The 25812-nt window shown below is 48.3% G+C and overlaps 1 protein-coding gene and 1 pseudogene across 1 annotated transcript in view; one reads left to right on the top strand and one right to left on the bottom strand.

The window, feature by feature from the left end:
- Positions 1-5300: 5300 nt before the first annotated feature.
- On the bottom strand, positions 5301-5794 carry LOC116887411 (annotated as a pseudogene).
- Positions 5795-11113: 5319 nt separating this feature from the next.
- The window catches only part of Rnf220 (ring finger protein 220), a 219720-nt gene continuing 205021 nt past the window's right edge, over positions 11114-25812 (top strand). Inside the window, exons 1-2 of the mRNA XM_032900005.1 lie at positions 11114-11380; positions 17753-18494. Coding sequence (XP_032755896.1) covers positions 17870-18494 — 625 coding nt within the window. The 5' untranslated portion in view covers positions 11114-11380; positions 17753-17869. The remainder of the gene's footprint in view (positions 11381-17752; positions 18495-25812) is intronic.

The following is a 25812-nucleotide window of genomic DNA, read 5'->3' as shown; positions in this document are numbered from 1 at the left end:
GGCAAGCGCTGTACCACTGAGCTAAATCCCCAACCCCTCTTTTTATCATTTTTAATTATTTAAAATGTTTTGGTTATTATTGTTGTTTTGAAACAACATCGACTATTTTTTAAAGAACTCTGTTGTTTCTGGCATAATGGTACACACCCTTAATGCCAGCACTTGAGAAGCAGAGACTGGAGGATATCTGTGAGGCCAGCCTGGCCTAGAGAGTGAGATCCTGTCTCAAAAGAAGAAAAAAGAAGAGGAGGAGAAGGGGAAGGAGAAGGAGAGGACAAAAGAGGAGGAAGAGGAGGCAGAGGCAACAGTAGCAGTTTGATGGATATCAGGCTTGAAGAAAGGTGAAAACAGAGGCAGGGTGTGTAAGTAACACTTCACACAGGTATGACTGGGAAGCAGAGAGAGAGAGAGACATAGAGAGAGACAGAGACAGAGAGAGACAGAGAAAGAGAGAGACAGACAGACAGACAGACAGAGAGAGAGAGAGAGAGAGAGAGAGAGAGAGAGAGCTCTGAAGGACAGGGATGATAAGCTATGAACAAATACTTTCTTCTCTTTGTCTTCCCCCCCCCGACATATGTTAAATTGAAAGATACCTTTAAATTGTAAATATAATATGCAGCTTACGCCAGACCACTTCCGCAGTGCTGGGCTTTTGTTTCCTCTCAGTGCTGGGGATGGAAGGTGGACCTTGCAATGCTAGGCAAGTGCCTGCCCAGGAGCCAAGCCCTTCTTCCTTTCCAGCCTCTGCTAGGAGGAAGGCTCCTTCCTTCTCTGCAGCAGGACAGAGACACAGGCACAAGTAGGGGTGGGAAGCTGACAAATTCTCTGAGGCAGCTCTTGATGATCTTCTGAACACAGGTGCTCAGTAAATATTTGGTGATCCTAGCACTCAGAAGCCTGAAGCAGGAGGATTGCTGGGTAGGAGGCCAGCCTGGACTACACACAGCATGATCCTGTCTCAAAGAATGATCCAAAATCAATCAAGTGAGCAAGCCACCAGACTTTATTTATTGAATCAATGAAGGAATAGATGCAAGTAACATCTGAAATCTATAGCCTTATTTTCACCTAGAAGCATTCTGTTGTCCACAAATCAAAACAAACAAAATTTGAGGACGGGGTCAGGCTCAGCGGGTGAAGGTGCTTGCTGCCAAGACTGAAGACTGGAGTTCAGTCTCTGATGGAAAAAGAGAAGTAATTCCTACAAGGTCTCCTCTGGCCTCTGAGAGTCTGTGGTAGGCGTGAGCACACACACAAAATAAGTAAGTGTGTAGTTGAAGGTGATACATGAGCGTGACTGGGACTCAGGCTGTGTTTAGGGATAGAGAGGTCTGATTCAAAATCAAACAAGGCCTAACGTGGTGGTGAAGACCTTTGGGAGGCAGAGTTCTGTGAGTTCAAGGCCAGCCAGGAATACATAGTGAGACCTTGCCTCTCACTGAACAAACAGGGACAAGCAGGCTGCTAAAGTCTTGCTCAGCACAGAATTAGTAGGGAAGTTGCTTCGCTCCCTGATTACCAAGAGAGCAGGAGGCTGTCTGTCCTGCAGAGAGGACTGTTCCGTCCAGCCGTTCTTTTCCATCCCCTAAATGTTTCAAGCCACAGCCTTGCATTGGAGGGGAGAGAGAGAGAGAGAGAGAGAGAGAGAGAGAGAGAGAGAGAGAGAGAGAGAGAGAGCTAGCTCAGAGCCATCGCTGACTGTTTGCCAAGCACCACAGTGAACATCACTTCCTACTGCTCCTTGTCCCCTTTGTGAGGCAGCTGTGCTGACACTTATGCCTCTCTGTTCTGAGATCGTGGATCCTGAGCCTCAGGGAAGATAAATGTGTCCAGGTCACCCAAGCTATAAACAACAGAGACAAGATTCACACCCACGCCTGCCTTCAGTGTTACTGCCCTGAAATAATCCATCTCAAATCTTAACACCTTTCTTCTCCATGCTCTCCCTGAGTCAGCCACTCCCTGGATAATCTTTTTGTACTACTTTCCATCTTTTAATATTAAAATTGTATCTTCTCGAATGCCTTATTTAAGTCCCACTTTGTTTCAAAGCATCAGAAGGGCCTCAAACCATATATAGCTTTCTCTGACCTGGGAAACCTTCTGCAGTTTGCCTGGCTCCCTGGATACATTTTATCTACATTATAGTTGAGTTGGGGAGAAGAGAGATGGCTCAGCTGTCAAGAGCTCACGCTGCTCTTGAGAGGACCCAAGTCCAGTTCTCAGCACCCGAGGGTGGCTCACACTTCTGCAACTCCAGTCCAAGAGTACCCTCTTCTGACCTCCGAAGGCACAAGGCACACATGAAGTGCACATACATACATACATACATACATACAGGCAATTATTCATAAAATAATAAGATAAATAAATAGGTAAATAAATGAGTTGGGTCATATTTAACATATTATGATTTCGAGTTGCCATCGAAGACCCACAAGCTTTTTCAAGCACAGAAGCGCATCTTGTTCCTGTTGGGGACATTGTCTACAGCTTCTCCTTAGTATGAAGTCGGCAGACACTTGTTGGCTTCCCTGATCACCAAGTATTTACATAGCAGAATGTCCTGACAGCTGTCTGCATCTACTTAAGACGGTTTCTTAGTTATGCCAAGCTGCATGATAGAGCAATTCTAATTTGTGCTGTGAATTTACTTATTTATTTTTTCTTTCTGGAAATCTAAAAATACAAGGGGCCGAGGGTAGCCAGAGAGGCTGTGGGTTTGTGTAAGGAGGGGATTCATTTTGAAAAACAACGCGAAAAGCAGACTTTTTATCTTGTTGAAGAGCCTTCTTCTTTTTTTAAAAGCTTACAAATTGTCATAAAAAGGAAAAAAAAAAGTCCAAATTGGTTGAACTTCAAGTTCCCTGTTGCCTTTCTCCTCCTTCAGAGCCTTTTTCTAAACCTACTTCCCTTAAAATGACTTTTATTGATTTTCACTCAACAAGAGTTATTCTTCAGAATGAGGATGGAGGGGTCAGAGAGAGAAATTTACCCGCTGGTACCTGAGGAATCGGTACGTCTCCGGATCCAGTCTTGCTTTATTTGTTCTGTTTCCTGTATCCAGAAACCTGCACGCTGGGGATGGCTAGGGTCCTCTGTGTCTTGGTCAGAGCTCGAGTACAGTATACTAATAGATCAATTTATGTGTTCATTCATTCAGCAAACATTTATTGAGCAGGCATGTCCTAGGCATTGGAGATACGAAGATGAATAAGATGTAGCCACTGCCCTCTGTAACCTCCAGATGTACAGAAAGGCACCGGTCTGATGGGGGCTCAGGGAAGGCGTCCAGAATGAGGGAGCTGCCTGTCCTCCATCAGGATCTCCTTAGAGAATGACATCAGCCCTGAAAAATAAATACAGCACTGGGTCACACTGGGCAGGAAAAGGTGCTTTTTAACTTCTATGCCTCATCTGGTTGAGTGATTCTCCCCCTGTTAATTCTCCCCTTCAGTCCTGTCCACTCTTTGGTCTGTATTTTAACATTGCCTTCAAAGCTATTTTTCCAACTCCCGCTCCAATCTTGTCATTTCCGTCTTGAGGATTTTCTCCTGGCTGTTCATTCATTCATGGTATGTGTTTCCCAGTCACCCACTGTGGTGTTTCACAGCGTTTGAGTGTTAAGTGTTTGAGATGCTGCGATAGGCAAGCAGGCCTCCCTTCAAGAACCTTAGCATCTGGACCAGGGAGTGCTCCTTGAATCCAGACCTCTTATTTAAATAACTTCTCTCCAACCCGTACCAGTATTTATGATATTATGTATGTTTCCAACAATTGAACAGAGTCAGATTTCTGTTTAAGAGGATCAAGTCCAGCTCTGCAGTAATGGTGGACCTCTAATGCCAGCATTCAAGAGGCAGAGGCAGAGACAGGCAGATCTCTATACATTCAAGGCCAGCCTGGTCTGTAGACCAAGTTCCAGGACAGCCAAGGCTACACCTCTATTGGGAGTGGGGGGTGGGTGAAGAGGATCAAGTCTACTGGTGGAGTTGGAAATTTTAATTCACAGATCCAAGACCACCTGGTAAGTGCGTAGATAAGTGCACTGTATGCTAGGATAGAAGACTTGAGAAGAAAGGTCTCCTGGGCAGGAAGGCTTTCTGAAAGTGATCATGCTTAAAGAAAGGCCTGGAGTACCAAGAGGAGTGAGCAGGACATTGAGACATCCAGATGTGACAAATGAGACCTGTGTTAGTGAGAACTCTAGAGGAGCCGAATGGGGAGAATGAGTATACAGTGCACATGGGGATTTGTTATATTCCCTTCCACAATACGGTCTTGAGTCGTCTAATCACAGCTGTCTTTGAACTGGCGAGCTAGAGAGCTGGGTCCGTCTTGGAAACCTGAAGAGGCTGGGTTCTGATCTCAGGCGAGAATGCAGTAGCCCAGTGGTGGCTGCAACAGCGAGATAAATGAACTCATCAGAAAACATAAAGTCAATGAAATAAAAAAAAAAAAACAAAAAAACAGCCTTTTCTCTTGGACCTCCTTTTACGTGGCTGTCACCCAAAGGTCCCACTCACATTTAGGGTTGGTCTTCCCACTCATCAAATCCTTCACAGGTGCGGCCAGCTGCTTGGTTGATTCCAGATCCAGCCAAGCTGCCACCCAAGTTTTAGTCACCCGTCACAAGAGTCTTAAGCATCCAGTCTACCTTTGTAGCTTCTATTCCTTTGTCTTCCAAATTATGAATGAGTTTCCTGGATCATTTGACATTACACTGACTTGATGTACCTCATGCATCTGGGATAGACTTAAGTATCACTGTGTTTTTAAAGATTAAAAAAAAAAGATACGTAATTTCCATATGGCTTAGATACCACCTCACACACCGACATTCATCATCACCTCTTTTTGCCAGAAAAGTCTCAGATGTACTATCTGGGAAACTTTACAACTCAGCGGTTTTGCATACACTGATTCTCGTCCTGAAGTGTGCTTCCCATTCAAAGTCCATTTAAAGTGCCATCCCACACAGTAGGCATCTTTGGATTTCCTTCAAAAAAACGTTTTTAAAAGAATTTTATTTATTGTCGTTTTAAATTATGTGCATGGGTTTAACTCTGTTTGTGCACACGCATGTGGTACCCCTAGAGGCCAGAAGGGGGCATCGGAAAACTTGGAGTCAGAGTTAAAGGTGGTTGTCAGCCATCAGATGTGTGTGCTGGGAATGGAATGCAAGCCTCTGCATGAGCGGTGTGCTCATAACTGCTAAGCCGTCTCTCCAGCCCCCACACGGTGGTTATGTTTAATCAAGCATAAACATCCTCCCATCAGTAGTTACTTCTTTTTTTTTCACTCAAAGTGATTTTATTGCTTGTGTACACAACAGCATTTATGCCACCAGAGCAGAGGCTGTGGATGAGTCATATTTCCAACTGGGTGCGAGCACCCGCTTAGTCTTATAGTAGCGAGCCAGCCGGTGAATCCTGCTCTCTATCGGAATCAGGCAGAATTTAGCATCCTTATCTTTTCTGCTCCTCTCAAGGTGCTTTCACACAGCAACTGCTTTCTTAATCAAATGGTAGCGATCCTCAGGGAGATCAGGGGCAAGGCCTTTGGACTTAAGAATTCTCAAGATTTTATTTCCGGTCACAAAACAGACCTGTGCCACACCATGTGCGTCCCTCAGGATCACACACCTATCTGGGAGGGAGTCAGGCCTTCCTTGGCCAACTTGTAAATTTGTTCCTTCACGTCCTCAGATGTCAACTTCAGCCACGTGGGCACGCTCCCGGCGGTAGGACAGCGCCGACTGGGACAGGCCCTTCCCGGGAGCGCGCATGCAACCCAGGATGGCGGAGGTCTGGAAACAAAGAGAGAACGAGGTAGGAAACGGCACAGGAAGTCAAGCCACCAGCAGTTACTTTTTGAATGCCCATCGTTGTTGTTATTTTCTCACTTAAGGGCTCCAGGCTGTGTTAGCTTCTGCCTCTTGTGCCTTTCCTCCCAGCCTTCTTCAGTTTCCTGACAGGTCTGCTCACACCGTACCCGACCTGCACATTTTCACAGCCAGCCTGCTACTGGCGCTTCTCTATCAGGGACAATCTTTACTTCTGTATTCCTAGGGGCTGGCGGTTGGCAGACAATAGGCAATTATTTAATGTTGAGGTTGAGGAGTGTTGGTAGACACCTCTAACCCCAGTCTTCAGGAGGCTGAGGCAGGAGGATCACAAGTGGAAGGCCAACTATTGTAGAGAGCAATTTTCTCAAAAATAAAACCAACCAGCAACAGTGAAGCCTCTCTCATTGTTAGGGACTAACATGGTGTGTGTGTGTGTGTGTGTGTGTGTGTGTGTGTGTGCGCGCGCGCGCGCGCTCGAGCGTGTGCACGTGTGTGTCTTTGTGTACCTTTGTGCATGTGTGTGTATGTGTGTATGAATTTCCTTTTCTAAATTTCCACACACTTGTTCTCTCATAAGTAAACTGTGTTACGCATAATGCCTTCCATGTTGACAGGCTTCTGAAAGAATCAATCAGGGATGTGCCAGGCTGGAAGTGGTGATGTCTTTTTTGCCTCCACATCAAAGAACCCTATTCACTGCCTGTTTTTAAGTTCTACGCTTGTTCTCAGTGTACCTGCCTGCTGTCCTACTACCACCACCTTTGTATACTTTGTAATGGATATTCAAATTACCATAATGGCTATTCAAATAACCAAAATAGTATATTTACATTGGAAAGAAACAGGAATGTATGAAAAATAAAGCCACCACGGGGCTGGGGAGATGGCTCCAAAAAGTGCCTCACACACAAGCAATAAGGACCTAAAGTCTGTCCTCAGCACCCACCCAGCACCCACTGTGGTGGTGTGCGTCTGTAAGCCCAGTACAGGGGAGGCTGAGACCGGAGGATCCCTGGGGCTACTCTAATCACCGAGTTCCAGGTCCCAGTGAGAAACCCTACCTTACCTGGTGGAGGTTGGAGAGTTGGCTCAGTGGTTCAGGGCACATGTTGCTTTTTGTGGAGGACCTCCATTCAGTGTCCAGCACCCACATGGTGGCTCAGAGCCACCCATCTGTAAACATACTCAAGTTCCTGGAGATCTGATTCTCTCTTCTGACCTCGACAGGGCCCCACATGCACACAATACACATACATGCATATAGGCAGAATGTTCCTACATATAAAATAAATAGAAACTAGGCATGGTGCATAGCACACGACTTTATTCCCAGCACTTGGGGGGTGGGGCAGAAGCAGATAGATCTCTGGGAGTTTGAGGCCAGCTGGCCTATACAGTGAGTTCCAGGACAGCTAGTCTGTCTCAAAAACAAAACAGCCCCCAAATTAAGGTAGATGGTGCCTGAAAGCTGCCCTCTGGCCTCTACAGGTCTGTACACAACATACATGCACTCTTATGTACCCAAACATATGCTTGTACAAACACATACATGACTTGGATTCACACACACATACACAGAGCCAAAGTTTTCTCTTTCTTCCTGTGCCCCTTGGACAGATGCGCACCGACATCTGTTTTCCCATTGCCCAGACGTAATTGGTATTAGCAGCTTGGTTCACCCCTGGCCTTTGTCCATGGGAGGTGTGTACACGTGTGTGAATGCAAATACCTCACGCTCCAAGCACTGTTCTTTGGCTTGCCTGTCTTCTCACTTGACAGTTTGTCATGGCCTCCTTCCATATCAGTCCATCCAAGTCTATCTCATTTTCTTTAATGGCTGCCCCCTTTTAATTTGACGATCTTAATCGTCTGTAAATGGGAAAGCTAAATAATCAAGCTTATTAGAATTGTACCTAAGAAAGAGTAAATCAGCTCCGAGTGAAGGCTTGTGGAATTCTCCTAGGACTAAAATGTGTTAACTTTAGTGCATAGACTTGGCGATGTTTGTTTTGGCTATTCTGGGACTCTTTCTGCTTATTTCCTGCCTCATTGTGTTTTGGATAGCCGAGGTTGCCAAGCACGTGACCTGTGAAGTGGCAAGGTATTAGATGTTCAGTTTCACATTGTAGGTTGTGGCTATTGCTTTGCATTTAAGCTTTTTATCACAGTTCTTATAGATGGTGACTGTTCACATCTCAGTGCAGAACACTGCAGACAATGGTCGCTAAACACTGAGCTGAAATAGAGCTTCCTATGGGTCGTCCACTCATGAGAGCGTGACTTGCATCTTAGGGGAACTCTACAAGTTGATCTGAAGGAGCAGGCGGCTGTGGCACAGGCCTCTAATCCCACTACTCAGGAGGCAGAGGCAGGAGGATCTCTGTGAGTTTGAGGGCAGCCTGGTCTACAGAGTGAATTTCATGGCATCCTGGGCTGCACAATAAGAAATGTTGTCTCGAAAGAAATCTTAACAAGCAAATAAATTACAAAGAACAAAGCTGGGTTGGTAGTGCATGTTAGCAATCCCAGAATTCAAGAGGCTGAAGCAGGAGGATCACGAGTTAGATTGAGCCAGCCTAGGCTACAGTGTGAAATCCTGTCTCAGTAAACACACAGGAGGAACAGTGTGTTGTGATATAAATATTAGAACCCACATAAGGATGCGTTGCCATCCTCCGAGCCAACATGGTTCAATCTGGCTGATTCTGCCTTTAGAGTTTACACTGCTACTGCCCCAGTGGGGCGTTCTCAACTGTCTGCGGTCTTAACTCCAGGCTGCCCACCCTCTGACTGGTGCTTGTTTTGAAATAGAAAGCCTACCATGCTGTACAGCTCAGGGTTTCTCACATCTCTGGGATGAGGCCCACTCTCCTCAGGTTAGCACACAAAGCCTGTTGTGCTGCGACTCACTTCTGCTTCTCTGGAGGCAGAATGCCTCATATTTCAATTCCCAGGGAATGCAAGGGGCTCCTGGTCCCTTCAGCGTCCTGCAGGGCAGGGCTCAGTAAATACATGCCGTTTTAATGGATGAAGTAGTTTGTGTTCCTAGGGTGGCCACTCAACGTGCTCAGCCCAGGTTGACCTCTGCTCCCTGCTCACCCCAACATAATTAGTAATAGTGGCCCACTTATGATTAAACTTTTCTCAGGTCAACAGATATATGGTCACCCTAATCATAGCGCTGGTCACATTGATTTCCAACTTGTTCTTTTGGCAATCTACTAGATGGTAAGTTCCTTAGGGACAGAAGCATTGTGGGGTTTTTTTTGTTTTTTTGTTTTGTTTTGTTTTTTAAATCTAACCCCACGGCCTTGCACATTTGAGGCATATTTGTTTCAGGTTTTTTGTTTGTTTGGTTGGTTGGTTTTTTGTTTATTTGGCTTGTTTGTTTGTTTGTTTGTTTGTTTGTTTGAGACAGAGTTTCTCTATATGGCCCTAGCTGTCCTGGAACTCACCCTGTATTCCAGGCTGGCCTAGAACTCATAGAGAGCCGACAGCCTCTGCCTCCTGAGTGCTAGGATTAAAGGTTTGTGTGACTTACCTCTTGGCTTGTATTTGTTCCTGTTGAATCCTCTTGTACACTGACATTGTTAGACACTGAGGTGAGACTCTTGAAAAAACCAGAGTTCTTGCTCACATAACGTTTATCACCCAACAGGAAAGAGCAGTCTAGTTAACAATAGGGACATCGCATGACTGGCATGGCCAGAGACTTGGACGTCCCTAGGCCGACTGAACCCTGTGAATGGAGGTGGTCATAAGAAGCCTAGGGGAGCCTACGAGGTGCTCAGAGTTGCTAATTAAACGTTTGAGGGTTTTTTTGTTTTTGTTTGTTTATTTGTTTGTTTGTTTGTTTCTTTTCTTTTTTTTTGGAGCTGAGGACCGAACCCAGGGCCTTGCGCTTGCTAGGCAAGCGCTCTACCACTGAGCTAAATCCCCAACCCCCGTTTTAAGTGTAATCACCACACAGAAACTTAGTTACTGTCTTTTGCTTGGAAGACTCATCTCTAGCCCTGACTGGCCTAGAACTCCCTTGTAGACCAGGCTGTGCTGACTTTCAGCAGTCCCCCTGCATCTGCCTCCTTGGTGCTGGGATTACAGGCACCAACCACAGAGCTCAGGTCCACACAAACCTAAGCACAGACTACTCAGGCACATGCTAAACACGAGGAAAAGGGAAGATAAAGTCACATCAGAATGGAATATTGATCTCATTCTGGTTTGGACCAGTTATAATCCTGTGAGGTTCCTTGCAGGATGGATTATCCTCATGTTTCCTAGGGGAAAGAATTTTTTTTTCCAGATGAGAAGCCTGACTTTTCAGAAACCCAGCCACAAAACAAAGGAATTACTTCTGAATCAAGGATTAGCTTTCAGCTGGGCTTTGCCTCCTGAGCTGGGCCTATCCACTCCCCCAAGCTTGTTAGATGTGAACCTAGAAGCAAATGACAAAACCCTCTCGGCCCCAGTTTCCTCTTTTTAAAAACTAGTAATATTATCTCCAGAAATAAAGGGCTAAATGAGATGATGGAAAGACATTTGGTCTCATAGCTTGGGTTTTAGAAGGTTCTCAAGAATGTTAATTCTTCGTCCATTTCCCCAATTTATCTTTTTGTACTTGATGAATTAACAATCTGAAGAGAAAGAACTATATTATAAACATCAGTGACACCAAGGAAATTTTTTATTGGCAAATCTGGGTGTTAAACTAGGCCCCTTTCCTCTCTCTCTAAACGTCAGTTTTACTCATATTCACTTATAATTTTATTTTTACAGGCGAAGACCCAAAGTAATATTCAAAGCACTAAACATTCGAAGCACTAAACAGCAGGTAGGCTCTTTCGGGAAAAGGGTAGAGTTTTATATCGGAGCCAAGGTTTGGTGGTCAGCGAGCAGCTCTGACGTCAGGCTTAAAAGATTTAGCCATTTCCCCGCTGGTCACTTTAGTTCAAGAAAGAATCGAGCTCAGTCAGAAACCTCGGGAGGAGAGACGTAAACAAAGGCAAAAGATCTCTATAGTTTCCACTTGGGCGGGCCACCTAAGACCATCCAGCCCTCTAGTGAGGGCAGCTAGGGCTGCTCTCCCGGAGTGCCCGGGGTCTGGACTCCATTTCCCAGAGTCCCTTAGTACCCTAATGTATTCAGTGCTCAGAGTGCCTGTATGTGTGTGAGTGTGAGAGAATGTGTGCGTGCATGTGTGTGTGAGTGTGTGCGCGCGCGCGTGTGTGTGCGCCTCCGAGTCCCTGGGAGAGTGGAGGCTCATTCACTGATTAGAGCCAGCGCTGAGAGGCAGCACTGCTCTTCTCTCACACCAACCGAGTCTCTTGATCTGTACATGCAATCCCAGGCAGCTCGCGAGCACAAACCCGGGGCCAGCCGCCTGCTGCTGCTGCTGCTGCCGCTGCCGCCGCCACCGCCGCCGCTGCCCCCGCCGGCTCTGCGCACCCGGGACTTTTCATGCACCACACTCTCCGTCTTCTTACCTCGGTATCCTGAAAAGTGCGACCGTTCTCCCCTGGAATTTCCACGGCAAGTACGGAGCCCAGGAAGGGGTGTGGATGCGTGTGCGTACACAAGAGGGGTGGGCGCGAGGGCGGCCGGGTTGCTGAGGAACCTGGCTAACTTTCCGGGTTGGTCTCCCAGGGATTCGGGCGGCTCCCCTGCGACAGGGGCAGGGACTGAGACCTGCACTGCCGCGTCTTAGATCTTGGCGACCGAGCCTCCTGGCTGTCGGTGCCCGGCGCGCTCCGTGCGCTGCCTCACTCAAACTTTCCGTCTTGAGTTTTCCTTAATGTGTTTTATTTGGGGGGTGCAAGGGGGAGGGACCAGACGCTGGAATTGGACAAGTAGGGAGGGCGAGGGGGATAGCCAGGGGAAGGGAGCAGGACTTCTCCATCTTTTTATAAGCCCCATTTCCACTTTGTTTGGGTCGACCGCGAGTAAGCTCTCCTGCCCGGCTTCCCGGTGCACCCCGCTGTGCTTTCCAGCGGGCCGGGGCTGAGTGCTACTCAGTGGGGAATCTGAGGTGGCGGGCGGGATAGGAAAGGGGCGATCTGTTGAGAAACCATCCAAGCCGCACAACACATTGCCGACCCAGTGGGGTACCCCGGAGACTCCGGAGCCTTGGGGTTCCCGGAGGCTCGGCTTACTTTTTCCTGGCGGGGACGGGTGTGAAGGATGTGGAAGGAGAACCGGGGGTGCGGTGGGGGTGGGATGGGGAAATCCTCTGCCTGCAGGATGAAGGCAGGTGCTGCCACTGAGGTGAATGAACAGTGCTCCATGTAAACCAGTAAACTCCCAGCTCCGCTGGGTTGGACTGGCCAGGCCTTAGAGTAACGCGATCCCTGCTGGCCTCTTGGGATTTGGGGGGGCCGGGATCCCCTCTTCCAGCGATTATAAGGAACGAGGCGGGAGGACGATCTTGTAAAATCATGAGCTTGCTTTTTTTGTATGTGCGTGTGTGGTTTTTTTTTTTTTTTTTTTTTTTTTCATCTTCTATCTGCCTTAAACTGAGTAACAATTTCTCTTCTTCCGACTTGAGAGCAAAACTTTTCAGCGAGCACGCCGGTTGCTGCAGTCCTGTGGCCACCGCCGCCGCGCTCGTCACTCGGGGCCGAGCGACCTCCTCCGCCCGGAGCCTGTCCCAGCCACCGCGCGCCGGAGCCTCCGGCCACCCCCCACCCCCAACCCGGAGCTTTTCAGGGCTCGGCCTGGGCGTTTCGCCTTTGTGTTTTGTAAGAGAAAGGCTTTTCTTCCAGGGCACAACAAACTTGGGCGGAGAGCTTCCGTATGGCCCCCCGGGCGAGGCCGCCCACGGTGGCGAGGCCATCTAGGGATGCGAGGTTCGTCCTGCGCTACAGTATCCCCGGCAAGAGCTCGAGGCCCGGGTGACCGTGGCCCGCCAGGGCGTGCTGGAGCCCCGAGGAGACGGGGTCTCGGGGTGTTGGAAAGCAGAGGACACATTCTCCCTTCCCATTAAGAACGCACTGCCTTCTCTGGTCCGGGTCACCGCTGCAGTCGAGGCCCCGGGGCCGGGGCCGGGGGCCGGACGCACATCGGGTGGCTGGAGTGCTTAGGGCACTATGGGGCCACCCGGATGGGGCGCGGGTCTGTCTGGGTGGCCTGTGTCGTCCCAGGTTTTCCGCCTGCGCCCCTTCGCTGCCCCAGAAGCAGCTGAAAGGGAAAGCACCGGCGCTCTCTGCTCACGATGTCTTGCAGCCACGACCTACCTCCCGCCTCCACTGTGGCCTCGGCCTGAGAGGCATTTGGGGGGCTTAGAGGGGGGAGAAAAATAAAGAGAGGAGGGGGGCGAGCAGAGAGTAGGACTGTGGGCAGCCGAGCGGACTGGGGCCCTCACCCCCCCGGGTTTTCTCGCAAAGGGAAAATGAGCAAAGGGTGTAAAGGCAGAAAAGAGCATCGAGAAAAAGCGCGCCGGGCGTTTCCCGTTCGGATCCCTCCGGGCCGGCGGAGCCCGGGGCTAAGTGGAGTGAGTTCCCTCGCTGCGTTCCGGGGCGTGGAGTGGGAATCCGAGCACTTGGGTAGCGGCGCTTCACTGGGTCCGGGCGCTGAGCGAGCAGGACACACCTGTTCTCGGGGTGTTGCGGCCGGGCGGCGGCTGAGGGAGCCACAGAGCCCCAACCTGCTGCACCCCACGGCCGCAGTCCCGGAACCGCGGGGGCCCTGCGGCTCCGCACCGGCCCTCGTTCGCAGCTGAGCCGGTAGAGGAGTCGGCGGCTGCCGGCCGAGGGGCGCGCGGCCACCGCGCCCGGGTGACCCGCGGGGCGGGGCGGTGTAGGGGCTCCAGGTCCTAGGACTTTGCTCGAAGACTGGCCGCTTCCAGCCCCTGTCCCCAGGCCGTGTGAGCCTTCAGACCCGGGCCCCCGGGCTTGTGTTTCTTCCGAGACTGGCGCCTCGGTTCCCCAAAGTTAAATTGTTTTCGGGCGGACGTTGTTGGGATCTTTGTACAAAGGCAACAGGGAGCTAGAGAGGTCAGGCCACGGAGAGTGGTGGGTTTGGCTCAGCGTTGACTTGGGGGCTTAACCCCCCAAGTTTTTTTATAGGTTTCTCCTTCTCGTCTTCTTCTCTCGTTTTCCCTAAAAGAGTTATTTTTCCCTTTGGGTTGAGGTTCTTCATGGCTGAAATCTACACCCGCACGCTCAGCATCCCCGCTTCCGCGTGCTCTCGGATCAGTCAGGCTGTGGCGGATTCGCATCCGATGGCCAAGCTAGACCAGGGTCTAGGTCTAAATGTGCTACGGGTTCCTCGGCCAGGTCCCAGGCGTCCGCCCTAACCTGGGAGCTGTATCAGCCTTATGCTCCCTGAGCCCTTGCATATGGTGGTAAAATTTCTGTTAGGGCGGTGTTTCCACATACCCGTTGGGCATGTGTGCGCGGTGGGGGGGGTGTCTCTTCAAGCGAAGTCTGTGAACTTAAAAAAAAAAAAATCTCTCCTCCGTTCTTCGAATCCCCCCCGCTATTCTGGCCTCATTTCCCATTGTTCTTTGCTTTTTAAGTTGCCTGTTAATTTTTTAAAAGTTTATTTATGCAAAGGAAAATATCGTTTAATTTGTTCTATTATTTTAAGTCATGGCTTTTGGAAACGGTTCAGAGACCACAAAAATGTCACCTGTTGTAATAAGCAGAGGAGCGTTGCGTGTGCATTTTAATTGCCAACAGAGTCCTAGATTGGTGGGCGCCCTGAGCTCGGCTCTAGGAAAGAGCTTGCTTTGTGGCAGTCATTTCCAAGTGGGTTTGGCTCTCAACAACCACCATCACCACCAGCAGCAGCAGCAGGACAGCAGCAGCAGCAGCAGCGACACGGCTTCTTTGCACTATCATCCCCAGAGCGGGTGAAGAGGCCCCGACCCTAGGCAGGGATGGGAAACCGTTCACTCGCTGGGACTTTCTGTCTGGCTTTCGGTTTTTCTACACGAAAGTGGCTAGTTTGCACCAGAGAGCGCGGACCGCTACGCACCAACCCAGGATCAGATAATCACACAATTCTAAAAGCCGGCTTCTTCATTTGTCTTGCTTCTGGCATGTTTAACCACGCAATTAGTAATCTCACTAATTATTCGGTTAGCCGACGTTTTGTAACCACTTTAAACCGAAGTCCGGGGTGTATGATTTCAGAAACAAACAAACTCCCACACACAGACAGCCAAACCCAGCACGTCAAGGATTTGAAATTTTAAAAACTCGATATTTGTTGGTCCCTCTGTCCAACCTCACTGCCTGCCGGACAATTTATTTAGCTTGGTGGATTGATCCCTCCTCCTTGTTTAGTTAATTCAACAAAGACTTTTTGCAATCTGTTTGGAGTTTGTCTGATGCGGTGGGAAAGTAGTGGATGATTTATTTGGTTGCTTTTCGATTTCTGTCTTCAGCCCTTCTTTCTCCTCCTTTCAGCGGGGATGTCAGCTGTTATTACTTCCTATTGATCCCTTTGCAAAGTGAGAAGTGAACTAAAATTAATGTCAATTCCACTGCTCAGATCAATAGCTGGAGTTATTTTAATCTGGATTTGCACGAAGTGCTAAATTAAAAAAAATCAGCATAGAGGCAGAAAAGTCCCAGTTACTTACTTTCTCTCTGCCCAGTTCTTCACAGTCGCCCAAATGCACCGTCGGGCTGATTATCTCACAATCCATATTTTTTTAATTAAGAGGGGTCAGTTAGTTTTCTTATTTTGGGTTCTGTGTTTAAACCCATGACATTTTGACATTGGGAGTGTATTAACTATAGATTTTCATAATGACTGTGGTCTACTGAAGCCTCATCTATACTGTTAATGTGAGGAGGGGGAAAGAAAGGAAAGGAAAAGGAAAAAAAAAAAAACCTCCCCTCCTCCTTTGCAGAGACCAACGCCCACACACTGTTGTAAAAGAGATGTGGCCTGGAAAAATATTGTTGATTTATTTTCAGTATAATGAAAGTTTTCAAATGAATTCGCAGGTTTGAGTGATTGACCGTGTCCTATTGGAGTGTCCGGTGCTGTCACCGGATCACTAATTTATGGAACTCATTTAACATAATGAGGTGATCTAGGAAGTAAAAATGGAAAGTGAATCCTGGGGGCAGTTATTTTGGGGAAGAAACATTCCTCCCCTCACCCCTGAGCTGTTATAGCTGTCCTTCCCTCCAGCCAGCCTGCTATACTGAGGCTTGATGGACACACAGTGTGTTCATTTCTGTTCTGAAGAGCTGCTCAGACCCCTTGGAACAGCCCTGGACCCACTTTCAGGGCATCTATGTTGTGGGACCATTAATCTGACTTGAAAACAGCCAGGAACAGAATTCCCAGACTTGTCAGGCTAACTGGCTGTCCTTGGCACAACGTTCTCTACCCTGCTCTAACTTGACAGGAAAGTTATTTAAAATTTGGAAGAGAGAAAAATCCGTTAATGTGAGATACATAATCTGGTAATTTAGCAATGATGTCTATAAGGAGAGATGCCAAATGAGGAAGCAGTCTGATGGTGTCCACTCATCTTCCCAGTTAATAACAGTCATTGACACGTCTGCTACAGGATGGGAGAAGGAAATACCCTTCTCGCACTGCACCAAGCAGGGAGGATTCATCTGCAGTCTGAGAGGTTTCTACCTGAGGGACTACAGAAGACGTTGCACTACAGGCCTGGGCTTTCTAAGGGGGGGTGTCAATTTTATTTTTGACATGGCTCAATTTAGAAACTGTAGCAGATGGAAGTTTGGGTTATATTTAAGTTCCTTTCAGTTTCTACTGAGAATACAGATTTGCAGCTAGTAAGTCTTGGTACTCAACTTACCCTGCCTTTTGACAATACGGTTCTTCTCCCCCAACCAGCATGCAACATATTAGAAACCGAATCAGTAGCTATGAAAACGTGCAGCCTAATTTTATAAGGGAAACTGGAAGGAGACTCTTTGAAATCCAGTTTGTTCTGGGGGCCCTTTATTGGACATCAGCTCTGCCTGGGCCAATAAACAGAGGAAAATAAGTCCGAGATTTTGTTAACATTTTGCTCTAAAGGTTAATGGCAGATCCAAGGCAGTTTACAAATTTCCTTAGGAGTGACTGTATTAGTAACTAGGATTACCAATCTGTCCTTTGATATGCCTGGAAGAGACCATGGGCCAAAGGCATTAGTTATGTTTTTAAACATTGTCAGGAGTGCCGGGCATTCTGTTGATGAAGGTCTTGGTTCTTTTTTTAGATGAGAGAAGAACTAGGAGGCCTGTGTAATTAGAGGGGACCGTGCGTAAGAGAAAAAAAATTGTTCACGTGGCACTGATTTCTAGAAACGTTCTTAGGTGATTGTATGAAGATGTCTGCGTATGTATCGTATCGGTCAATGAGTGTGGTTCAGCCGCACGTACAGTTTGTACCAACTAATATGTACAGTCTAGATGTGTGTGTCATAGGGACCTGTCAGTGTGAGGATGAAGAAAGATATTAACATGGGACATCAGTTAGGTAGAGCCTGGTCTTTCTGTACCTAAGCCAGAAGCTGGCCATGAGTGGTGTTCGTAGGTGGAAGCCCTTTAAGATATAGACCCCCCCTCCACCTAATCTACGGGGTGACTTGGCCTTCCAAAGCTCATTTGCTCGGGGAATATTGTATTTGGAGGTTTTATGATTTTTTTTTCCTTTGCTGGGCTCAGGCGCATTTCACCCGGAACGTGTAGGGACCAAAGTCAGCTGCGCGTACATCACAGTAAGTTGTCTATTGATTTTCCTGAATGAAAACGGTCTGCTGCTGCTGCCCACTGGCTCCTAAAGCCTGTGGTGTCTCTTGCCCGAGCATCTGTAAGCCAGAAGGATGGTGTTTCAATCACTTGGGGTTTCCCCTTTTTTTTTTTTTTTTTTACCTCTCCCTGACTTTCCTCCCCCCTCTTTTTTTCCTCTTTGCTGTTTCTGCAGGTCTTCGGAGGGCATGATTCCCCAGTAATAATCCTCGCCCTGATCCAAGGTGCAGGTTGGCCTCCCTCCCAGGGAAGACTGCTTCTTGCGTGACACCGGCCATCGAAAGAGACTCCGATGGACTTACACCGGGCAGCCTTCAAGATGGAGAACTCATCCTATCTTCCCAACCCTCTGGCATCCCCGGCACTGATGGTCCTGGCGTCCACCGCCGAGGCCAGCAGGGATGCCTCCATCCCGTGTCAGCAGCCACGACCCTTTGGTGTACCTGTCTCAGTAGACAAAGACGTTCATATTCCCTTCACCAATGGCTCTTACACCTTTGCCTCTATGTACCACCGTCAAGGTGGGGTGCCGGGCACTTTTGCCAATCGTGATTTCCCCCCTTCCTTACTACACCTCCACCCCCAGTTTGCCCCCCCAAATCTAGATTGCACCCCAATCAGTATGCTAAACCACAGTGGCGTGGGGGCATTCCGTCCCTTCGCTTCCACGGAGGACAGGGAGAGCTATCAGTCAGCCTTTACGCCAGCCAAGAGACTCAAGAACTGTCACGACACAGAGTCTCCCCACCTGCGCTTCTCAGATGCAGACGGCAAGGAATATGACTTTGGGACACAGCTGCCGTCTAGCTCCCCTGGTTCACTTAAGGTTGATGATACTGGGAAGAAGATCTTTGCCGTGTCTGGCCTCATCTCTGACCGGGAAACCTCCTCGAGTCCAGAGGATCGGAATGACAGATGTAAGTACTTTGGTTGCAGCCCCCTCCTCGCCCCCAGTAAGCCTGCCTCGCAGAAGTGTTCAACAGGTTGGCCGCATTGCACATGCTCCTAGGGACGGGAAAGGCCAACCGTGTCCCCTGTGATAGCTTCGGATGGCTGATGCTTACTTACCTCTCCTCAGTGATCAATGATACATAGTTCTTGCAGGTTTTCCGATGGTAGCCAGAGGCAAGCTGGTCTCAGGACCAGACCTGGCTGGCTTCTCTGGAGACTGAGGAGGGAAGAGGGTGCCATAGGCACACAGGAATGAAAGCCATTTTGTTAGAAAGCATAGTTTCTCAGGGAATTGGGGGCCCAAGGAAGCTTGCCCACCCTGTCTGGCTTTGCTGTGTTCTTTGCAAGGTCTCCTGACCGGAGTGTTAACATTTTTCTTCGTTTTCCCACTGTATCATACTCCACGTGACTTTATTTTCTCAGCTCTCAGCTCTTGGGTCAGCATCAGGTTGTAGTTCACAGAAGGACAAAGGTGTGGTCGGTCACCAGAAAGTCTTTCAAACAGCTGTGCTCTCCTTGCGATCCCAAGGCTGGAAAGCTGATTTCTCTCGGGACCGGAAGGTTTGCTGGATGCTTATCTCAGGGCGAGCTTTTAGGACTAGACATAGCTGACCCGGGTGACTGCCCCATGGTTGATGTTCACAACTGTTATTAATTCCTGCTTATGAAATGGCTTTTCTCATGTTCTCTGGTGCCTTAGTAGGTTCTGGCTACACTCACTAATCGCTTCAACTTAACCTTTCTCGGGAACTTGTAGACTAGAAGGGCAGAACCCTGCAATCTTCTACTCTGATATAATAAAAAAATAATTGTGTTTTGAAGCTTTGGGGCTGTGGTAGACAGAATAGCTTTCTTTGGGCCTGGTGCGAATTTATGAACTGAGGGTGTTTTCCCCTCCAACCTTTTGTTCTAAGACTTGCTTCATTTTATTTTCTTAAGAAAACTACATCTGAGGTTTGCTCTCCCCTCTCCTCTGCTTTTTTTTGTGCTCTTGTCCGCTCTCTAACCACCAACACGAACACCATTTTTTTTTCTCTTCTCTTTATGATGCCGAGGAGAGTAATAGAGACATTGCTGCTTTCTCCCCTGTCGGCCTTGCTTCCTCAGGCTGTCTCCTTGAATTAGGCACTGTGTTAACTTTCCTGTGCTAAAAGGCATCTGCCTACACCCAGCGTACCTTTTCAATAAAAGTCACCATAAAATCAACCTGCCTTGTAAATCCATCGCTCTTTGGTTTTGAAATATGTGGAGAGTGTGTCTTTTATGTCAGTGTCTGTAAGCCAGAGACCTCCCCACTTCAGGGGAAAAGGCTGCGGCTGGTGTCAGCAGAACTGCCACGAAGCCCACTGGCTGTCACCTTCTCAGTTTCTGTTGACTGGCAGGTGCTGGGATCCTGCTCCTCAGGTGTACCTGCCGGACAGGTGTTTGGCCTTGCGTTGGGCTGATTTTCTATTTTGTTTCTGTTTTCGTTTGTTGAGTGTCGAAGGCTCCTGGCCCCTGCTAAAGCTTTGTTGGGTCAGGGTGTAACCAGTTCTTCCCCACTTTTCCCTCCAAGTACAAGTTGAAAATGAAATTCTCTCAAAACCAGTGTGAGGTAAAGTAACACCGGGTGATCAAGACTCCTTTCTCCTCGCCCCACAAACCCTGCTTACTTTTATTTTGTTACCATTTGAGCCCAAACCGGTGTCAGACTGCCAGAGCAGGCACAAGCTTGTTAGTCAAGTCAGAACCCATAGTGTGGCTATCCATTCCCCTCTGCGTGTCAAAGCCATAACTCTTCTGTTTGCCTGGTTTGCATTGTATGGTGGTGCCATCCCCCGTGGAGATGGATCCCTCACACAGGAATACGCCTGGGTGGAGAAAAATTAAATGAGTCTGTCTTCCAAGTGAAATGGAATTCTGACCTTGAAATTAATGGGACTCTGATCAAAAGGGCGGGGAAACTTCTTTATTTCAAAATGTCTTATGAATGGGGAACCCTCTTTCCTTTTGTTTAAAATATCCTTCCTTTATAGACTACTTTGTGTTCTTCCCCTTGTGCTTGTAGGAAGATCTGGGAGTACAGGATCCTTTACACACCCAGATTACTAGGGTTGTATTTAAGACTAATCTTTAAACAGAAACAAAGGCATCAAGTGAAGAGGAGACTGTGCCCAGTGGTGGCCCTGGATCTATGCCTCCTTCCCCTTCCTTGCCTCAGGTGACATAACTGCTACCTTTGCAGGGGCAGAACCGATGCAGGTGGCCGACACCTATGTTTTTGATTCTGAGCTTTTGGAAGGAAGGAGAGACATTTTCTTCTAGGAAGGCTAGAAGAGCACCGTGACAAAGTCAGTGGCAGCTTTCTTGGCTCCTGTCATACACCCCGACGTGTGTCAGAATATTTATGGTCTGTTTTATGTAAATACATATTTAAGGGCCGTTAGGAGGCCTGATTATCCCCACTAGATGCCTTTCGGGTCCTCCCTACAGAACCGTTTTGAAATAAGTAATATTTCTCAGATAATCGAGTGACAGTATACAAGACTGCTTCCAAAGGGAGAGAGAGCTCAGGGGCAGATGGGGCAGCAGTGGGGGTTGGGAAGCCAGAAGAGTGGAGAGCAACTGTTCAGAGGAGCATGGGCACAGGATGCCATGCCTGTGCCCACACTGCCAAATTGAGCCATGTGTGTTTTAGATTTGTCAATTATTAAAATTTAGAATTAATTTCTGATATGGTTGGCTGATTTTTTTTTCAGTTTTGTCAGGCAAATATTTTCTCATAGACCCTTTTTCTAAGTCTTAATTAAATGTAAGAGTAAAAGTCCTACATGGGAACTGAGCCTCATAGAATTTATAGTTTTGCTGGTAGGTGGGGTGGGGTGAGCATGGGTGTTCAGGTTCCTTACTGGGTGTACAAGTTTTCTGATTGTGTTTTAGGTTGCTGGAGATCAGTTTTATAATGGAAACACTGACAGGTTTTACTGTGGCAGCCACCCCCTGCTCTTGGTTTGCATCCATATGCAGAGATGTTCACGCGCCTTTCAAAAGGACGCCTGCAGACATGCTGTAGTGCACACGTGTTCAGCCCTTAACTGGAGTGCTGATAGGCAGGATTTCTTTTGTGATTAAATGTGTGTAGAAAAAAGAAAAACAGACACAAGTATATCTGTTTGGGAGGTGTCCTCTCTTCTAGTGGGGGTTTGCAGTTGCTTGCCTGTCTACCCACCTGGTTTTGCAGGTGACCCCAAGGTAGGTGTTAGGCCCTGTGAAGCAAGGCGGCCTGCGCGCCGCAGGACCGACTTACTGGCCCTGGAAAATGGGAGATGTGGTTTTGTGAGAAGCTGTTCACGAAGGATGCGTAATTCCCCAGGAAGGAGACCGAGGTAACTCCCGTTTATTGTCATTCCCTGAACCAGTCCCCAAGGCTCCTCGTCCAGGGAAATGACGCTAGAATTTATGGGCCAATTACGAACGGCCCATGTTGTGTGTTACATATGAAGTGTCTATAGATGTGTTTCCCAGGGCCTTTAAAATAAACATTCCTCATTAAGGAAACTTTACAGCAAAAGAGGAGGTAAGTCCTACGCGCTGCCCGGTGTTAGCGTCCACATTTATTACTCCCCCCGTGTGTCCTCTGGAGCCTGCCATGTGCGTCTATCTCTTGATGGCAATCCTTCAGGCCATCCCTGTGCCCACGTTCCAGCCTGACCTGTCACACCTTTGACCAGCCTTCTTATCTAACCCCACATTGGAGTTGGTTAACATGCATGCTTACTCTAGACCTGAGAGAAGTCAGAACTGTCCCTGTGGAGCTGTGGCTGGCTTTGCCGTCTGGTTTACCCCAGGAAGGGACACCGGTCACTAATCATTAGTGGTTCCCTTGGACTTCTCCCCTCAGCCTTTCCTGTGGCCAGGGAACTTGAGATCTCCCAGAAGCCCCTGTCTTGCTCATCTTTTGATATATTTGGAAAGTCAGCCAGCCCCAGGGCCCAAAAGCCCTGATTGGAGGTGGTATTTTGCACTCTAGATTCGTCTTTATAAAGGCACGGGTCATGGAAGACCCTATGAATCAGTCTAGCCCACTCAGGCCAAAGCAGCTTGGAAAACCAGCTGACATCATAGGGGCGAGATAAAGCGGATACTTTCCAAAGGCTCTGGGATCCGAGTGGGCAGGGAACACTAGTTCCCAGGCTCCACCTCTGGACTGCAGCTGGACTGCAGCTGGAGCAGATGACCAGTGTGAAGGGTCAGCCACTGACCAGAAAGAGGGGTCAGAGGGTTGCCTGTATCTTGACTGCTTGGGTCCTGCCTGCCCGGGTCTAGCCCTGTGATGCGCTCAGCTGCTTTGGGTTCTCCTCCCACCCCATTCTCCCGCGGGGCAAGAACTCCTGTGATGTGTGTGGTTGTTACCGTTTGTTCACTCCCAACACAGTCACGGATACTCCCTTTCATGCTGCTGGGTTTAATTGTCTTGTTGGGATAAAGAAATGTTTGCACAGCTAAAGTGGGGCCGGGCTGAACGGGAGCGGTCCCCGATGGCTACAGAGCCATCTGGCCTGGCTTGGCTCTGCTCTGCGCGCTGCTCGCCGGCGCCCGGGCTGGCTCTGGCGGCCGCTCTCCCCGGCCCTCGCCCGTGGTCGCCTCTCACGGAGGGAATGCCTCATCACCATGGTGAGACGTGGACCCCGGGGCCGTCCTCCCTCCTTGCGGAGCGCCCTCCCTCGAGTCAATTGTCATGCAGAAGCGATCCGGACTGCCGTTTCCTCACGGTCGCCAGCCAGCGCCTGGCTGCCCGCATCGGGGTGGCTGGTAATTGACCGTGGGGGGAGGGCGCGGGGACGCGCGCACAGACCGGGCCACCCAGTGGGCAGCGCCTGTGGCCCAGGTGGCCCCACAAGAGCTTTTAGGGATGTGGTTGACCTCGCCGTCGCTCTTCAGGAGAAGTCCGCGCGCGGTCCCCAGGGTGCGGGGAAGGTCCGTGCGACACCCTACCCCCCGCCCTCCACGTCCCCAGGCGCCCACGTCGCTCTAAGAACCCAGTTCCTTGGCAATGACAGCGACCGGGCGAGATGTGCAGGCTGGTGCCCGGGAGTGATTGGGACTCCACGCGCGCGTGCGGGTGGCCATGGAGCGGGTGGGGCACTGAGCCAGGAGGGGGCCGAGGTCGTGGGGACCCAAATGGACTTGTGCACACGCATGTGGACCCAGCTTTCCTCTGGGTAGTAGGGCTTTGAGGCTTCTCCTTTCGGTTTCAAAAAGAATTTCTCCCCTTCATCTTGCTTTTCGAATCTGTAAAATATTCCGGGGAGTCTTTCCCAAGTCCCGGCTTGGTGAATCTGCAGGATTGCTGGTATTCGGGCGAGGCAGCCGCGGTCGCCTATGACGCTGGGAGGCTCGCAGCCAGCACAGCGGGACTCGTTAAAGTCAGGGCAATTTCTGGAACTCTTCCCACGGGAAGTTGTCCGGAACTGCCTTCCGGTCAGCGGTCCCAGGTTGATTATTTGGTAGCCCCCCACCCTTTTTGTTGTTTGAAAACAAAACAAAAACCTCACAAATAGAACAAAACCTCACACTGAATCAAAAGTTGCTCTCTGCCCTCTATCCTCTTTAGTTAGGCAGAAGAGAACTGAAAAATAAAATTTTTTTTCTTATTTTTAACCCTTACTAACTACCACCATCTGGTCAATAAATATTAGCACAAGATAAAATGTAACATTTGCGAATACTCCAGATTTAAAGTGTCAATTCATTTAATCGAGTTGAAAATTTTAATGTTTTTTTTTCTTGGTTTTAACCCATAAACCACATGCATCTAGTTAATAAATAAAAGACCACATGTTGACATTGCTCTTATAAGTACTTGAGATTTGGGGTGATGATACATGTCATAATAAAATCCACACGATTTTAACACTAAAATAACCATAATTTTTGGAATTGAATATTCCTACATGTTAACAGTCGTTCTCAGCACCATTTTTATCTCTCTTAAAGAAACTGAAAACTTCAAGATAATGTATTGCTATTCAGCCACCAACATGCCTTACAAATTTTAAAAGTGTCACTTCAATTGTGCATTTGTAACTGAACAGAATGTGTTTTTATCCTCGAAGTGTGTGCTCCGGGTGGGGGACTGATAAATATCTCTTTGGAGGAAAGAGAAACATTTCCTCCAAGAAGAACTTTGTGGCAGGCAAGGTAGTGCATACTTTTAATCTCAGCCCTCGGGAGGCAGAGGTGGGTGGATCTCTGTGAGTTCAAGTCTAGCCTGGTCTACAAATAATAATAATAATAATAATAATAATAATAATAATAATAATAATAATAATAATAAACAAATGAATAGAACTTTATTATTTCTTTTCCAGGTTAAGGACATGGAATGGATAACCCTGGTAGAGGCTAGATAAACAGGAATTTATCCCATTTCAGCCCTACCCAATGGGCTAAACTTATTTTTTTAAATCTTGGCTACATTTTAGTTTTGGTATTGTGTAAGGGGGGATGTGTTGTGGTGTGTGTGTGTGTGTGTGTGTGTGTGTGTGTTTATTGCACTCTTGCCAAACATATCAAAGGGCTTACTACATTTTAGGTGAGGTCAAATATATGGATCTAGGTTCAGTCTAGACTTCGAAGTTCCGATTAGCACACTACTCATTTGCTACAGGACCACACTCATCCTAAAGATATGCAGGCTCGAGCCAAGACTGGGGGCCTTGAGCTTGATGGACAAAAGGAGGGGAGATCCATGAAATCTATTCCTCAAATGCAGACTTATTTTCCTGATGACGTGGGGTAGTAAAACACTCCCATAACATAAAAATAATTGAAATTTACTCCCCCCCCAACCTTCTTCTAGGAACTCAAGAGTGGAGCCTCTTCTGTCCATGTGTTCCCACAGTAAACCCAGGTTTTACACCTTCTTTGAGTGTGTGTTTAAAAGTTTCTGTCTAGATCCTAGTTGAAGCTAGAAGTAATCGAGCAATCTGGGAGCCACGTAAGCCCGTAGAACCGGCTGGCCATTCAGATATTGCATGGTCTGTCTGGAACTGAAGCGGGGCACAGGTAGCATGGTGTCAAGAGACAGCAAGCTCCGTAAGCCTCCTACGGCTCGCCTCATGAGAACTGTCTTTTCCCACTGAAATCCTTTTGTGGTTGAGACATATAGCTCTGCACCTATCTCAGAGCAGCAAGGACAGAGCTGGGGGTGTGGGAGGGCAGGAGCAGCCCTGGAAAGGCCTCTGCTTTATTTTCAGGTATATGATTCCCATTTAGGTGCCAGATAATCCTATATTACTCTCA

Source organism: Rattus rattus, chromosome 1, assembly GCF_011064425.1.
Source record: "Rattus rattus isolate New Zealand chromosome 1, Rrattus_CSIRO_v1, whole genome shotgun sequence".
NCBI classification, from domain to species: Eukaryota; Metazoa; Chordata; class Mammalia; order Rodentia; family Muridae; genus Rattus; species Rattus rattus.
The sequence above is the reverse complement of the archived record's forward strand: the minus strand, read 5'-3'. Positions and strand labels throughout refer to the sequence as shown.